Consider the following 17,754-nt stretch of genomic DNA (forward strand, 5'->3'; position numbering starts at 1 on the left):
CCAGTGGGTGCTGTACCTGCATTGAATGACTTACATAGGACTCCATATGGAGGAAAAACAATATCTGCAACCAACGAATGTTTTCCCGTTTCATGCGAAGGTGCTGAGATGTTCGCTGATCCCGTGTTACAAGGGTAGCCTATTAAAAAAAAAAAAAAAACTTCTTTCCGAAGTCAATCGGATCTTTGCCGAACTTGTTGGAATCATATGATTGGTTATTATTACATTGGCCTTGTAAACATTTTGATGTTCTGTAAAATTGTCATTCGATAGTTTCCTCTAAGGCCGGGCATATTAAATGATGATGCATATGCATAGAAACATCAAAAAAAACCCCTCGGCACCTTCAAAATCAGGTTACAAACCTGACAAGCTTGATAACCTGATTCCACCATATAGCCTGCAAGCAAACCATAACAGACATTCTCTTTTATAAACCGTAATGCTGACATCAAAATGCTGCTTATGTCAGTCCCTGCAAAAAATACTGTGGACGGTTGCACATCAAAATGCTCCATACAGCAGTCTGTAAAAAATAAACTGTGGATATCTACCATTATTAACTAATAATTTATGTAAGAAACATTTATCCACAGAATCAAAATGTCATAACCTGCTGCATGTGTCGCCAATTTGCAAGGCCATCTTTGCAATAGAAAACAAGATGATACTACTCTATGTACACATTAGTACACTACCAGCTTACCATGCATACTTAAATACATCCATGCAGATGTGGCTTTCTGTATTTATCGTCAGGTATAAGAGCGGATTCTCACACGTCTTCCATCACCTTGTGAAACAAAACCTTGAAGAAACACCTTCTGATACAAGTCAATTTACATATATACAACTATACATCCGCATGTCAATGGCATATAACATCTGTCATGGGGAAGCAGATCGGAGATCAATAATCTCAAACCTCAAATTTGGATTGATGTAAATATTGGAGCAGTTCTCATAAACGGGACTGCCATCAGCAGTTTCTGGATGAGTATGGAAACCCCTTTCCTCGCATTCTTTTAGGACAGTAATCCCTCCTGGGTCAGTTAGCCGGAAAATACCAGAAGTCCTGCATCAATCAAATTGAAAAGTATTTAAACTTGCATTTGCAATATGTAAATGAGATTCTATGATCATATTTCTGAGATATTAATCCATCGGACATTTTTATAGGACAATAAAGGCTTGAATTAACAGGCCTTGATGTGAGCAAACACGTGGGCCAAGAATGGACGTGTTGGATCATTTTCTGGGCAAAGCACTCAAAGGGATTTTATTTTATAAGCTTATGAATTTTCATCGGGTTCTATGCATGCAGTTGAAGCATGGATCAATGCGGTTGGCCAATTTCTGTTGTGTGATCAACGGTACACTAAAGGTTGTTCATGGTGCTTGTTATGTAGGAAGAGGATGTGGGGTCATCTTATCTTTGTCGTTCAATGTGACAATTTCTAGCAAGCTAGAGATTTCTTAATAAGCATGTTGAGCTTGTTGGACTACAAATATCTAACTTATATTTGACCGCGCAAACCTGGTACTTTTCAGTTGAAAAGCACATTCAGAGGGTCTCGTGAATCAAATACTCAAGAATCTTGTCTTGTAGCTAGACCAAGATTCATGATTACCAACAAGAGGAAAAATGGGTGGCACGAAAGCATTTATTTTCAATGCCTATTTCTTTACCTATGATACAGGGAGTAGAACTTACCTTGTAGGATCTGTTGGAGCCATAACAATAGCAACAGCCTCTGGTAGCATGACCTAAACACACAACTGACTGTTAAAAATGTGGTGATTGGAAAGACCACTATATCTCTGAAAGTGGAGAATAACAACTACAGAAATCTCATGCAAATCAGTTGGTAAAAGCGAAGAAAGATATAAGGTACTGAGACCTCCACAATTAACAAAGTTTGATCTAATAATGCTTTGACTCTGAAATCACTTGTCCTTGATTCAGATCCCTAAACTTAAAAGTGAAGTTGCATCCTTCCAATACTTAGAAACCCACAAAGGCTGACCACAAACCAGTCACTGTGGTTTGCTTAGGTTACAACAAGGTTTGAAAAAAGAAAATGATTGTATAAGCACATTTCCAAATGCACGTGGTCCTTAACACCAATGTTGCCTACATAATGAAAATTACAAAATGTCCTCACTGAAAAGCAGAGCATAACCAGGGGAGGGAGGAGGCCGTGGGAAGGGATGGTGTGTGTGGGCATAAAAGTGATATTTTGCTGATGAATGGTATTTTTCTTCAGCCTTCTACGAAATCCATTAGCCGCGCATTGCATGTTTGCATATTATGTGCAATGAGAAACCTGCTGTGAAAGCATGGCAACACCGATCTTTTTCAGAATCAACCAAAAATAAATGGAATTAGAGCTAAAATTTATTAATTTCTATCTTGAAAGTAACTATAAGCATCCCACCATGATTTTATTTCTTTAAAATTGATGATTCTCCTGGATCAAAAATATATTTTAGATAAATTGTCATTTTCTGCTGTGCGTGCTACAAGCAGAGCACAGAGTCATCTTGCACTAGGACGAACCAATCAAACAGATTGAAAATGCAAACTACACTATATAAATTTCACAAACATATGTTAATCAAACAAAAAGTTAATGCAAGTGTCCTTGTACCTGGTAAGAGTATTGAGTATGCAAATCTATTGATGATAGGAAGCAAGTTTGAGAAGGGTGCGTCTGCAAAAGAAAAATATTTTCAGAACGAAAAATGACAAAGAATTGAAAGAGCCGTCAAGGTTCTACGGGGAACAGTGATCAATCAATTCCATAGGGAAGAATTATATCCTAACTATCACAATCAATAACAAAAACAAAGAGTTCAACTAAACATTAGTTCATACATAACAAAAATAAAAATCAAATTTAATTATCATGAACAGAAATAACCACCCAAAGTGTACGTAACAATTCACGCCTACAAGCATGGTTCGTGCATACTCACATTGAATGGATGTGAAGATGTCAATATCACTTATAGCAAGGTTGGAGGAACCGTCTCGAACCAGGTGGTTCCGAGCCGTACTAGTGGCTCACTGGTACAGTTCTGGCAATGGACACGAGACTCGTTGCCAAAGCCCAAAAAAAAAAGAGTGAGCGGACGGGGGAGGGAGAGAGAGGGAGAGGTCGGTATGCCATCGGAAGCCGGAGGCCGCAGCAGGTGAGGCGGCGGCTGATTCTCCTGTTTCGAACGAAATAGGGGTCCAGTAGCAGCTAAAAAATTTTGTAATTTTTAAGTGAAGTCGAAAACTCACTTGCCGACTTCACTTAAAAATCACGAAAACTAAAGCGGTCAGACCCCTGTTTCATTCGAAATAGGGGAACGGGCCGCGCCTCGCCTGTCGCGGCCTCCGCCGGCGTCCGCCAGCCTCCCTCCGTCTCTCCCCTTTCTCTCTCCCATGATATAGTTGACTCTGTCGGTATAGGCCCGGCATGGTCTGTACCAACCCATCCCACCAGTTCTTCGGTACAGTGCCCGGTACCGGTTCCTCCAACCTTGACGTATAGATTTCAAGTGCCATCAACAAGATGACAAGTCAACATGAAATATGATTTGAAACATGTCAGCATGCCTAAGTTGGCAATTCATAACCCTTTGGGCCATGGCGGCCTGTGCTCCTAAGATCATAGAAGCAATGCTGCAAAAAAAAAGATTTGTTGCAATGTACCTCCATAGGAACCAACAATAGAAACACGTGACATATTTGCAGAAATAGAGATTTTAGGCGCAATAGAAAGGATTCTATAGAGGCTTATTTGACCCAATTGCACCAAGTTATTTCAGCTTCACAGTTTCTTTTCCTTACTATTACCAACGTAAAATTGTAAATTATGATTATGCAAGACATGGTAACAAAAAATGGAACTAATATTTCTTACCAGAAATTTTTTAAGTTAAGATTCCTCATCTGTAATTATAGATTTAGCTGTAACCCACACATTTTATTAACGAAATAATTGTTTTGTGGATGGTTGCTGGATTCTCATCATAGTACTTGTGAAGGTTGATTATTTAATGTGCGGAACATACTAACTCTAGCATCCACATTCATGCTACACTAGCATGTGAATAAATAAAAAATTGGACACATGCACACATAAAAATGCCTCTCAACACACTTCTAATGTTGACAAGATACTAATGCAGACAAATCAAATACGATAGGAAGTCAGACCAAGACATGCCACTGTTAAACCTCATAGAAACAAAATGTTACTTAAAAAGAAGTTCTACACCAACGCAGGATTAAAAAACCACCTATACCAGCCCCTTGCCGGCTGATAAGTACTAAACCATCCAGAGACTGGTAATGGAGATCCCGGTATGTGCTGAATTTGGCATACCGGGCTCATAATACATGGTATCAAGGCAAATCAACCCCATACTGATCTCAAACCACACTTTCTCTCTCTATTTTTGCTAATTTGTACCAAAGTCTACTGCCCCCATATCAAGGATCGTACTGTACTGGCGTTAATAAAGTAGCAATCTTCAAGATTTAAATGCTTAATGCCAACAACTGGACCAGCTTCAAGGATTATATTCCACCATTAGTTTTTTTTTAAGCCAAATAGAAATTGTTCCTTTCTTTTACTACCTACATTCAAGTAATTTGATATCTGTCATTCAATCTCTCTTACCGCACAAACTATCTCAAGTTGTTCTTCCTCATCTTATCCTCCATAGCTTCTACTTATAATTTTTCCTTAGGTATCTGTATCTAATGCTTAAGTACTTAGTTTTACCATAATAAGCATGTCAACCTGTTTCCCATGGTTTGATCTTGACTACATGCTCCCTCTTCACTACCTGACAGTCTGATCCACACAACAAGTTCATATAATTATTTACTGAGTTATAGCATAATTATGATTCAAAGTTGCAATTTATTATTTCATGTTGCTTCAGTTTTATCTAAAAATCCTCAATCAAGTTCCCAGCATATTGCACAATAAAATCAAGGCGGTTAAAATAAAATGATATTTTCAGTAAGTCACATTATGTTGTACTTCTAATAAAATCCTCGTCTGCATAGTGTCCTACTAAGTTTTTAAAGGTCCTAAGTTCATAATGGTACCCAAGCAATGCCCAATCTGGACATATTGTCAATTCTTTTTGTCTTGGTATACTCAAAGTATTTAGTTAATATGGTAGATTTTACATAATTCTCCACTTCACAACCTTAAACAAAAGGAAAGAATTGGGATTAGACTAGTATATATACTTGAAGAACTGCTACATGTTCCAAATAAAATCAAGCTAACTTCTCCAAAACAAGGTTAACACTATATAAGTAAAAATTGAATAGTACTTATAGTACCAAGTAGCTACCTCAATTTGTCAACTCATATTTTCACATGCATTGCAATGAATATTATGCATTTCAACTAGTATCCCACCCATTCAGCAATTCAGGAAAGAAATGTGACTAGACAATTAAAATGGAAACTGATCGCTTGGCATTAATCAGAATGGTAAACAGAAAATGGCATATCCTGTCTATCCATAGGAATATATTCGATGAATATCAGGAGCAAGTGTACTAACTTTATTTTGCCGCAAAAGTTTAGGAAAGCCAGTTGGGTTGCTAATTGGCTTGAGAAACAGGAGAAAAAATCAAGGAGTTTTGTACAATATATATGGTTGCCACAAGACAAATGAGGTTATCACTAGAAGTTAGTACCTCAATAGAATTTAATAAAAATTCTCATTTATTCTGGGAATAACAGAATACTGCCAATATTGCTTGCATGGCATCCCATGAACAATGAGAAATTCGTAAAATGCAGAAAATGGAAACAGAAGTTCAGATACAAACATGAATCCATCCTGCTGGAAAGAGGGACTGTTCATCCAATATGGCATGTATTTCCTCCTCATTTAATGCCTGACACTGTCATGCAGTTCAGCTGGTAACTGGTGGGAGAATATATGAAACTAAAGAGCAAAAAAAAAAATGGAGAATATTGAAAATATTTTAAGAAAAACGAAGTAAATAAATTCAGTTATTGACATACTGAACTGGAAGTTGTTTCCTGCTTTGGTATTATTAGCGTGGTTACATAGAAAGTCCGATCCTTCTGCATTCATAAGGTCAATAATTAATTTCCCAAATATGTTTTCAAAAAAATTCAAACATTTGCTATCCGTATCTTCAATAAAAAGAGACCAAAAAAATGATAATAGCAAAAATTATTTCAAGAACTTAAAAGGTATCTGTTAATTAACGAAGTATCAAGCTTACAAGGAAAGCACCAAGGATCCCACAAGTCTCTAAGTTCTTGTCTGTATTGTCTTTAGCAAGTTCCATAAATTCTTCCATCAATCTCGCTGACTGCAAAACAAACATATGAGTGACTCAAATCTGAGGACAAACAAGCAAAATACTATAGGGGGCCGGTTCTATGCACACAAAAAGCTCATTCTGCCATGTGGCACAAGGAGGTTGGTATCAGCAACAGGAATTACTGCCACTACAGGGGCCAATTTATCAAGAAGCTACCAGCCCAGCATTAGTGGGCCCAAGCAATTTTTTGTGTGCATGTAACCAGGTCCCAAAAGCATTTTCTGACAAACAATGCAGGGTCATCAGAACAAAGCAAAAATTTAGTAGCCTGCACACCATGCTAACCGAAGATGCCCAGCATTGCATGCAATTAAAGGAGCATTACAGAAATAGAAGGTCAGAACTTACTATATGCATGTTGTGAATACCAGTCGATGTTGAAGACTCTCCGCATACAGGGACCAAATGCTCATTTGTCGTTTCAGGAAAGATGACATGAGAAACTTGGCCAACAAGTGGAAGATCTTCTATCCAAGAAACAGCAGGAGAAGGAGAGTACTGCCCAACAGCATGTAATGTGCTATCATGATCTCTCACTGCTGTACGAGCCATTGGAAAGGAGACATGCAAAGGTGTGCAAGTACTATTTGCATCTACTGCAATCCCAGATTCCAGGTTGATATTATCCATGAAGGCATTGCTATCAAAACTGTCACTTTTCACAACAGATGGGTTATTGTTTTGGGAGAACTGTTGTACAGCAATGTGAATTGAACTATCCAATGTAGAAATATTAATGATATGAATGAGGGATATGATACCTATCACATGTTCTGATTGACCTGCAGTATGTTGCCTGCAAACATTTAAAACTTGATTGATGAATATGGAAACTGGGAACCACAGTGGTCAAAATATGTCAGCCATCATAAGTGGCAATGAGCCTAAACTTGAATATCTATTTAAAATCAATGAATAGCAACAGTGCAACTGTGAACGTGATAGCAAGGGAACATGAAGCAAGCGAAGAGGTCTGATTTGCCATCAGGAGTCTCTTGGTAGAACATCAAGAATCTGATCTTTAGATGGGGCAACTTATAGAGGAATTTCACGAATGATGTTACTTTTTTCATAGTAAATGAAGTTTGATGTTGTCGTGTAACATCGAATATATATAAATTGAAGGACTTGGTCCCATGTTGATTAACCTTGATATATGGAAGCATCTACTATGGATAGACCAAGTTTTGACATCAAGTAATCAAAATAAAACCTGTCAACCACAGCTTATATTTTGAAAAGAAAAGGATTACTATTTTCAGATCTGGCAATAGCTAGGCCTGAAATTTCTACAATTACATATTTGTAGATGATGTGACTTTGGTTTGGGGTTCTCAAGCTAGCTTAATATGACCAGCACCCTATCCATTGCTCTTGAAAGCATAGGTTGTGATACTATAGCATCACATTAGTAAGTAGCATGGCTTCATACTGTACTATAACATAAGCATTATAGATAACAAGACAAGCTTAGCAACAAAAATAAGACAGAATAAATAATATTATACACTATGTAGGCATATGGATCTTAAGAAAGATCATTGTCAGCATGTGAAAGGCAATGGAAGCTGGTACAGAAAAGCATCCGTGTTTACATGTTGAGTGTTAGTATTAACATACCCTTGCTCTAAAACAGAAACTAAGAAGTGACCTTTTATAGTATGACTCATCTAAACACCAAGCGAGGAGGGCCTAGGTCTTACAGGCAAATTCATGGCTGAATTTAGAGATTCTCATTGAGGGACTTACCTATAGGAGACCCAGTGATAACTATGTGAGCAGGCCACCTATTAAGAAAGACAGACAACCACTTTTCATCTTCTTTTCTTGTAGGAATGGGATGGAACACTGTAAATGTGACATTAACTTTTTAAAGTGAGGACCTTAAATCACGTGCCTGAAACTTGCTAAATCTGACGGAGTACTTCATGCAGCCTGCAACTATAGTGTCTCTTCCTAGCGTCTTCCATATATTCTACTTTGAATTCACCAAAGTAAGAGGCATCACAACAATTTGCATTGCATTAGCATCCAGTAGCTACTGCAGGAAATAAATGGATTACTTGTGCTGTCAAAATAATGTTGAAAGTATTTGCATAGTTGATTTACTCTTGATGAGTGTAGTCTTTCACATTGGGCAGCCCTTAACCTTTCAAAAATCTGTTAAAACAACAGAGCTTCAAGAAAACAAAAGAAAACTTACAAAATAATGCAACATCAAAAAATCATTAGAAACCGTTTTTCAATCTAAGGAACTTAAAACACCAATCATATACATTCATGCTGAAACTTGAAACAACAAAAAATACTTATCAATCATTGAAACTTGATTATTGGTAATATTGCATGAAGTGTAAGTGTGGACTACAAGATCTTTCTTCTTTGCATAAACTTAAGACATCAATATATTTAAAGAAAGAATCCTCCCCTGAATTTCTTGCAACCCAACATCTATGTCCTCTCAAATCTACTAAAGACTTATAAAATTAAATTTAATCATGTAGATATGCCTCCTAGAGGCTTGACATCTTACCATGAGCAAGTTCACTCAAAAAAAGAGAAAAAAATCTTTAGCCTTTAGAGCCTGTTTGGCATTGCTTTTATTTCTTGTTTTCTATTTTTAAAAACAACATTACAAAAATCAAATAAAAAATATGTTTTATACTATTGTTTTTATTTTCTATTTTAAAATCTACTTGAATTATTGTTGCCACCATCGTTGCCGCCATCATTGTCAACACACCATAGCTACCATTATCGCCACCTCCACCATACCACTGGCACCTTCACCACCACTACCATCGCCATGACCAACACGACTATCAACTCTTCCACTATATCATCGTTACCATAGCCATTGCCTCCACCACATCGTTGGTGCCCTCACCACCACCATTGTCACCACTGCATCGTCTCCACCACATCACCGTTGCCAACGTATTTTGAACTGGTACTAGTAGGCGTACCGATGGTCTGCCAAACCGGTTCATCGTTCTCGGTACCGGGCCTGTACCAAGAGCCGGAGCCGGAGAAGACGAGGTGAAAGAAAGAGCGAGCGAGAGAGGGAGAAGGAGAGGCCTCCGCCGCCCACAGAGGGCCGCGGGGGGCCGGCGGAGGCCTCTCCTTCTCCCTCCCTCCTCCGCTCGCTCTCTCCTTCTCTTCTTCTTCTTCTCCAGCTCTGGCTAAGTTCTGTCGGTACGGGCTGTGTACCATTTTCCACGGCTAAACCGTACCGGTTAGAGTCCGGACCGATACGATACTGGCTGAATCGGCCCATACGGTATGGGCCGATTCAGCATACCATGACTGCTGCTATCATCACCACCTTTACTTTACCACCATCAAACCAACCACCAACACTATCACCACCTCTACCACTGCTACAACTACCACCATGTCCATCACCATCAATATGTTGATTTTTTAAAAATAATAAAAAATAATTGACTATAACAAACATGTTTACATTTTTTAAATTAGAAAAATAACAGAAAATTTTAATTTTTTTATTTATGAAAATATAAAAAGGAAAGTGATGCCAAACAACACCTAATATTTACGGGTTTTAGCCAAAATCACCAAAATGGAAAAAATGGAGTGAAACTGATAAATTTCAGCCAAAATCAGATGAAACTTCCATAAATCAAATAGCTCTAATATATTATAGAAAGAAGGGTGACATTAGGTTGACAGCAGTTGCAAAGTGCAGCTCAAACCATGAAACAAATTCAACCTAGTGTATATCTTGGACCCCATTGTATATTTTTCTCCTTAATTCTACTGTGTAAGATTTTAGAATTTATACCTAGAGAATGGTTCCATGGCATGATCTAAGAAATGCCTCGACAGTAGCCTTATTATTATAGTAAAATCTTATTAAGCACGTAGAAAAACTCAATTTTAAACCAATAAATACACATTTGTATGGGACAAAAATCTGCAGAATACTGTCACAGTGGCATACCTTCTCGTCATTGTTCTCAATCCATTTTTGAGATGTCAAACTGGAATCATCTTTACTATCCTTAGACCTCCTTGTAAGCTGACTGCCAGTCTCATTATTATTTCTACCAAAGAGTGTCTTCAATTTTTCAAGTTCTTTGGAGAATTCGTGCAGAATCTGATCCAGTGTTGAAGAAAAGGTTAACGCAAAAGAGAAAGAAGCATTCAAAAATAACATACAGTTGAGTATAATGAACATATATCAGCAAACATACTTTAGTATTGCTTTAAAATAATGGAAGAAGCCAAAGTAGCAAGCAATACCTTCTTGTGGTGAAGCTTTTCCTTTTTGGCGTACTTTGAGAAACTCCGGTGCTGAGGAATAATCTCAGACATCAATCTGCAAATTCACAAACATGTGTCACAAAAAATCCATTCATGACATTGTTAACATTCTTTTATATTGTAACTGCATGAACAAGAAGGATTTTAGAATTCATGAATATGTCTTGTTTGATTAATGGTTACCATATCAAGAAAACATATGGAGAGTCCCGACCAATCAAATGATTGGTTTATAAGGAAAAAAGTCATATAGTCACCATCAATTTAAATTTTATCACTTCTATTTCGATGGACAATAAGAATCATCCAAACAGCCAACCGCGCAAACAAAACAACCAAAGCTACCAAGCCCTATCCCATCTAACTGGGCAAAACCACACAAGAATCATCCAAACAGCCAACCGCACAAACAAAACAACCCAAGCTACCGAGCCCTATCCCATCTAACTGGGCAAAACCACACAAGAATCATCCAAACAGCCAACCACACAAAAAAAACAACCAAAGCTACCAAGCCCTATCCGATCTAACAGGGCAAAACCACTAAAGAGCTAGGGAGAGACCCTAAGTATCGATTAAGGGTCGGGTAAAGATCATCCAAATTCCCTTCGTCCCTATAAACTTTTGGCCTATTTTGAAGGAAAAAAACAAATATAAATTAACTAATAAAAACTCAAATAGTTAAAAGAAAAATCTAGAGAGAGAGAGAGAGAGCCTCACTTGTTTTACGATCTGGCCGGCGATTCTGAAGTAGAATGACAACGGGAACCGATCATCTACTGATAATACCATCTTATTCCAGAATCTTAATCAATTTGCATCTATATTCTTGGTTTTCCCACACGGTACTCTCTCTCTCTCTCTCTCTCTCTCTTCTCTGTGGCAGGCATGAACGCAGAGCATGTGTACGACGAATGGAATCTTTTCTGCGAAAGAGGAAAAGAAGGGGAGAAAAGAGCAGAGGAGGCGTGAAAGAGAGAGCGAGTCGGGGCGGCTTTGGATAACCGCGAGGGGACGTCATCTCCGAAGGTGGGCAGGCGTGGTGGACGAAAAACGACGGTGTTTAGGTGACGACGACGCCGTCCCCACGAATACGATGCCACCTATGCATCCCAAGGTGCGCCCCTAGAGATTCGACAACAAAGAGGGATCAGATGAGCACCAACACAGTAAGTCAAAGAAAGGCCATATAAATATAGGTAGGAGGAGATGCCACCTGGGCGGCCACGTGGGAGGTGGGAATTCCGAGTCCGCACTCCGCTGCAATACATGCTGGGCTGGTGTTGGACACGTGAAAAATCACGTGAGAGGCCGGTAGGTCATCATTTATTTACAAAAGTTTACCGAAATTATATTATGAACATATAATTATTAGATCAAATGATTGAAATTCGGAACAAACATTTTTTTTAAAAAAAAAGACAGACTTAAATAATTTTGAACTTAAGAAAGACAGAATTTTAGAAAACAAAAACACTCATCTCTTGCCTCATATTCTATTATTATCTAAAGGATAAAATATACTAAACTTCATTTACGCCTCTCTTAAGAATTGTCTACAATTACCTTCAAGCAGCTCCTAGAAGAGCAGATAGTAAAATGGAATCATCAAGACCGGAACTCCCAAAGCAAGACAACTCTGCATTGCAGCTAAAACAGGTTCCTGCAACTCCAGTCTACCCCCATTTCAAGACTTAGGAAGGTAACATTAAGGCTGTAGACTTCATGAACTCAATTTATAGTGCTATTTATTATATTAATAAACTTGTGTACGGCGGCCTATAAGCCAGCTCTTCTCCCAGCCTTGCAACAAAAGCAAAATCTTCTGAGATTCACTCTAGACCAAGTTTGATGCAAAATGACCAGACATGAAACGCAAAGTACTTGGATTCTCCATATGGAATTAAAGATGTTCGCGTAATCATGTGTTAGGGGAGAGATACAGAGAAGTTTTCTCCCATGGACTCTCTTATGCTATTTTCCGATCTACTTTTGTTTGATGATCAAAATTCACATGAATTATATCACTAAAGCCTACATATGTTGAATAACCAGCTGCCTCATTCATGATCCTCTATTGATGTTTATTTAATACTGGTCAAATGTATTTGGCCCCAATATTTAACTTCAAATGCCAACTTCTTGTTCTTGTGTTCTAGATTAATTCATGTTTGCCACCACATTACTAGAGTTCTGTGATTCTGCAGCAAGATCAGATGCTCTTACTTTTTATCTTCTCCATTGTCGGCAAGAGCTGTCGACCTCTCATCATCAGACTCGTGCTCCTGAATGGATGATTTGACTGGAGCTTCTGGCATCACAACTGCCGGGGGCTGTGGTGGGACCCAAACCCGGCAGTTTGGATGTTCATTGGCTCTAGTTTGGTAAGAGAACTACCTTGATTTTTCTGCTTCAGATTCTATTTCTGTATTCTTCAAAACTTCTTTCTCCCCAAGGCTCTGAACCATCAAAACATCTCCCATTCAGTTGGGAGATCTCCCTTTTTACTTTGGAACTCAACCTTTGCCTGCTTGCTTGGGATCGGAGGCCATCAATGGGCCTTTGCTGAGCCTGCTGAGTGTGTTCCCATGGCTGTTTGACAACAAAAAAATGAATATTAATCTGCCAAATTTTTACTTTTTGCAATGAATGAAAAAAAACATGGAATCCATCTCAGTCTATATTGTAAACTTGTTACGTTCTGGGTGCTTCAAAATCCAAATGTTACTAGTATCATTGCTACACAAGTTGACAGTACTGTGATGATGCACTAGAAATTGTAGAAATGGCTTCATTTGGTGCAGTGCAGATGCTCAAAACCTATCGTACAATCAAACACTAAAGTGATTGCAATCATATGATAGTCATAAAATTGCAGTTTCATTTGCTCTTTAAGATTATTCAGAAGAAGTCTATCATTTACAAGCATAACACAGATTACCCAGCTGTAAATCTCCTGAACAAAACCTCTTGGTCAACAAAATGGAAGCCAAAGATATCGTAAGACACCTTTCAAGAGATGATTGGTAATGTAACTTGTCTAATGCTCAACCATAATCTAAACTATATGGTTGACTTAAAGAGTCTATGATCCACAAGCCTGGTTCACATTATTCATCAATTACTTTGGCCAAAATCCTGGCCAACAGAACCTTGAATAAGTGAGAAGCTTTCAATGAAACCTAGAAGGCTGGTTGGCAGATGAGCTGAGCAATGCTATTAGTTATGTATCTTAAGCTCATGAAATTGTCGAGCATCCCTTTCCTCTAGTTTCTGAATGAATCCATACAAGGCGCTTACAAGGTTATGTCTGAGAATACAAATATTGAATCCATTTGTTAGGCAGAAATTATTTGCCAAATAGTCAAAAGGAAAAGCGATCCTGGATCAATGACTCAAAAAGGTAGAAAGTGATGATGGCAAAGAAAATTTCAAGAGTCCCTCCCCAAATGTATGAATACTGATATGATTATCAGCAGTGAACTTACTGTCCTAAGAATGTATTCATACATCACTTAATGATCAGTTCTAGCATTGGAGAAGGTATCAGACCACAAAAAAACAAATATACATTTTCCATGCAAGAAGGTAATAGATAATGTAACAATGGAGTAAATGTTCCCTTAATTTTTTCAAAATCAACATAAGTTTAATTGTTACAAGTTCTATAATTTCTTATGAGCAGGAATTGGTCTTATGCAAGAGGTTTCAAATATAACAGTCACCTCTAGACTATTTTTGGCATGATATGTCCTTTTCTGACCACAAACTACTTCCAAACTTGTGCCCTCTTCCTGACACTCCCCGAGCACTCCCCCCTTCCAATTCGTTACGCCTTATCATATCATAAATTTTATCACAAAAGCAACTAATCTAGGGATGAAATATATGGAAGTTGAAGTATTCAATTGGTGCAAATCTGATCGCATAATATCGAAAAGCTATTATTTTTTTGAAGAGATAATATCAAAGACTTAGAAGAGCAGAGAAGAATGGAAAGAAATGGTATGTAGATCAATGAGATCCTCCAAAAATACCTGCAAATATTGATAGGCAACTGACGAGGTGGAAAAAACCATTAAAAATTTGCTTAGCATATATTTCACTCAGCTATCCTGATATCACAGCAAATTTGATCTCAGAAACACCAATTGTATTGTTTTCTCATGCATGTCGGTATTAGATTACCTAGTAAAAATGATTTCAGAATGATGTTTGCAATTTAAAAGAAATACAACTTTAGAATTAATATATGCTAATCTTTCACTTTCAGTAGATTCAAGGCTCGCTCTGCTTCCTATTCAAAGTTAAGCACAGTTACCACCCATTTTTTTGGCATGGTATGTCCTCATCTTACAACAATTTCCTCCCATATCTGCTCCTTGTCTGCTTATCAATTCACCTTATAGATCACTGCCTGCACATTTGAATCTATCACCACAAACCCCATGTCATATCACTACAATTAAGATTAATCAACAAAACTTGCTACCTACATTCTCCAAATCTCTGCTGGGTACACTAGCCAACCACATCAATCCACCCCAACCCACCAACGAAGTTTCATCCACCAATTTCAGCAGAAACGACCCACCATGATTTTTCCCTCACTGTGAACCTGTCCAATAAACTCCAGCTACTACGACCACCAAAACAATTTAACCTCTCTCTCTCTCTCTCTCTCTCTCTCTGTGTGTGTGTGTGTGTGTGTGTGTGGGACTGCACATGCATGTGGGTACATACGTGCACGTACAGCTCTCTCTACATATGCTGTCCCTCCCCTGTTGAGAAAAAGCAAGGATTCAAAGTGTTAACAGTAATTGGAGGTATACAGAACTGAGGGGTGGATGGTCTAGGAGAGAATAACAATAGAGGGTTGCCTGATAGGGAAGAAAGAAAATTTTGTTACCTACATGACATGCTTGATAGGAATGATATTGAAATTCGGTCCATATGAGTAATCTCTCTCTCTCTCTCTCTCGCTCGCTCACTAACTCGTTCTGTCAAGTATCTACAAAGATTATCATTTCAGATTCTTTTGGAGCACCAAATTTGAAACATGAAGCTGGAGTTTATATGCCTGACAGTGATGATCACAACTGGCTGCACGAGTCGCATAGTGTTCATCGGTTGCAAAGTTCCAGATGAGTCAAATATTTAGTGCAGAGCAACCCCCCCCCCTTCTCCAAAAAAAAACTTGAATATTTAAAAGAAAAACTTAGATAACATTTAAAGTCCAAACCTTGAGTCCAGGTGCCATAAAGAGGTCTTGGTATATGCTGACTAGGGTTGGAAGGCATGTCATTAATCCCCTGTGGATCAGATAAAAGAGGAAATTATTAAAATTGGAACATCCCAGAAAAAACTAATGTAGAAAACCCAAGGAATAGTATACCTTGATGTTAGGAGGTTTTTCCCCTCTTTGTACCATTTCCATGATCTGCAAATTACAGTTTGACACTTGGCATTGTATTTTAATCCTTAAGCAGTAGCATATTTCTAATCCACAAAAGCAAAACCATACTTCTAAGCCATCAATTCTTATGCAAATCAGAAAGGAAAACATCTGGTGAGTATTTGAATTATTTTTCCATTTGCTGGTTGTGTTTCCTGTGCTCAGCAGGAGAAAAGAGAATGTATGACAAGAATTATTTTTTTTATAAAAAAAAATTTAGAAAACCCAGAAACTAGAAAATCAAAGAAAAGGAAAAGGAGACTCAGATTGAAACGGCTGCAAATTGTTGCCTTCACAAGAACAACAAACAACCGTCCAAGTTTGCCTCACCGTTTAGAAAAGCCATGTTTCCACTTGATAATGTAGCAAAATCCTCGTTCAAGAATCACCACAGCCTCCTCATATAAGACCAGATAACAAGAAGAAGAATAAAATCCAGCGAGAAGAAAGAAAAGAAGAATGAGAGAAAGAGGCACGACTTCAAGCTCCATACCCACGAGGAAGAAGAAGACCACCAGCCAATAGTGAGAAAGAAAAGCAGCCAGAGACCTAGGGTTTGAAGGCCTAGAGGGGATTCTTGATTCAATGAGAGGGAAAGATCATTCCTTCTCTTCTTCTTCTCCTTCTTCTCGGATGACTCGCCCAGCTAGCAAATTCTGCAGGTCGTTTGTCTGCGGAACAGCAGACCTTCCAGAGCTGCCTCGCCTCTTGCTAGAAAAGAATACATCCACGGCAATGAAGAGGAGAAGAAGAAGAACCCTTGACGAGTCACCCATCATCGTCGCCTCAGTTTCAAATATACACAGACGAAGAAGAGAATGAGAAGGAGAAGGCTAAGAAGAATAAGGAGAAAAGAAATAGCAGTGCTAGAAGAGTAGAAGCGAAATCCCCACGGATACTCCTACATGACGAGGAGAAAGCGAGGATACGAAGGGAGATCTCAGGCCAAGGCTTCTTTAGCGACATCCAAGAACTGATTCCGGAGAATGGAAAGAGCCTTCATATAGCGGCTGTGCTGACGGCCGGGGAGGAGCCCGGGGCAAAAGAGATGATGGTGGGAAGAAGGCCATAGCGGAGCAGTGTGGGTCCATGGTTCCATGGGTACATGGTTCTACGAGTTAAATTTTCCATCTAAAAAGAAGAAGATAAGAGGAGAGGAGAAGAAATTCGAGACTCGAGAATCGGCTCCGGCGAGGAGAGTGGGCGAAGGGCGGTCCCGAGCGGCGGAATGGGAGGAGAGCACGAAGACGACATAGAGATTGGCGGTGGCCAGGGCTGTGAACGCCTGAACTGCGGAAGCCTGACCGACCCAGACCTGATGCCTCATATCGTTTCTCCTCTGTTCCTAGAAGCTCCTACCAAGAAATAATAGGTTTCCGGCTAAGATGCGCAATTCACACGGTCCTAATCCATTCAAAAAAAATTTAAAAAGTAACGTATCTCAGAATGCACCAACGCAAGCATCCAATCCGTCCAAAGCATAAAATAAAAGTGATGAGTCTAGAGACCGTCCCATCTGGAGTATATGTGCCTTACGACAAAAACGTACCTCCTCTCATCAGACTTCAAATATCCTATAGCAGGGGCATGCCCCCATCTTTCCGACATGTCGGGACTTATTTCTATACCC

The 17,754-nt window shown here is 38.7% G+C and overlaps 1 protein-coding gene across 10 annotated transcripts; it reads right to left on the reverse strand.

The window, feature by feature from the left end:
• Positions 1–527: 527 nt before the first annotated feature.
• Positions 528–17,447, reverse strand: LOC103715835 (AMSH-like ubiquitin thioesterase 2). Of its 10 annotated transcripts, XM_039125617.1 has the most exons (16): positions 16,065–17,439; positions 15,912–15,981; positions 12,896–13,261; positions 11,886–11,946; positions 11,390–11,794; positions 11,233–11,298; positions 10,649–10,724; positions 10,347–10,502; positions 7,144–7,178; positions 6,731–7,037; positions 6,281–6,370; positions 6,054–6,116; positions 5,855–5,929; positions 2,652–2,714; positions 1,715–1,767; positions 528–1,075 (listed from the first exon to the last, which is right to left on the reverse strand). In XM_039125617.1, exons 7-16 carry the CDS (start codon positions 10,718–10,720, stop codon positions 889–891), a joined length of 1,101 nt encoding a protein of 366 aa, XP_038981545.1. In that variant the 5' UTR covers positions 10,721–10,724; positions 11,233–11,298; positions 11,390–11,794; positions 11,886–11,946; positions 12,896–13,261; positions 15,912–15,981; positions 16,065–17,439; the 3' UTR covers positions 528–888. The 10 variants fall into 10 exon arrangements, with proteins under 10 accessions (XP_038981545.1, XP_038981542.1, XP_038981543.1 ...); XM_039125614.1 differs by lacking the exons at positions 11,233–11,298; positions 11,390–11,794; positions 11,886–11,946 and having other exon boundaries at positions 16,065–16,279; positions 16,455–17,442; XM_039125615.1 differs by lacking the exons at positions 11,233–11,298; positions 11,390–11,794; positions 11,886–11,946 and having other exon boundaries at positions 6,731–7,031; positions 16,065–17,441.
• Between the last annotated feature and the right edge of the window lie 307 nt (positions 17,448–17,754).

Source organism: Phoenix dactylifera, chromosome 4 (genome assembly GCF_009389715.1).
Source record: "Phoenix dactylifera cultivar Barhee BC4 chromosome 4, palm_55x_up_171113_PBpolish2nd_filt_p, whole genome shotgun sequence".
NCBI classification, from domain to species: domain Eukaryota; kingdom Viridiplantae; phylum Streptophyta; class Magnoliopsida; order Arecales; family Arecaceae; genus Phoenix; species Phoenix dactylifera.

Coding starts and splice junctions, on each gene's coding strand:
- LOC103715835 (XM_039125614.1), bottom strand. CDS start 12,987: ATGCCAGAAGCTCCAGTCAAATCATCCATTCAGGAGCACGAGTCTGAT. Junction 10,503..10,648: donor AAAAGCTTCACCACAAGAAG/GTATTGCTTGCT, acceptor ACACTGGATCAG/ATTCTGCACGAATTCTCCAA. Junction 6,117..6,280: donor GGATCCTTGGTGCTTTCCTT/GTAAGCTTGATA, acceptor TTATGAATGCAG/AAGGATCGGACTTTCTATGT.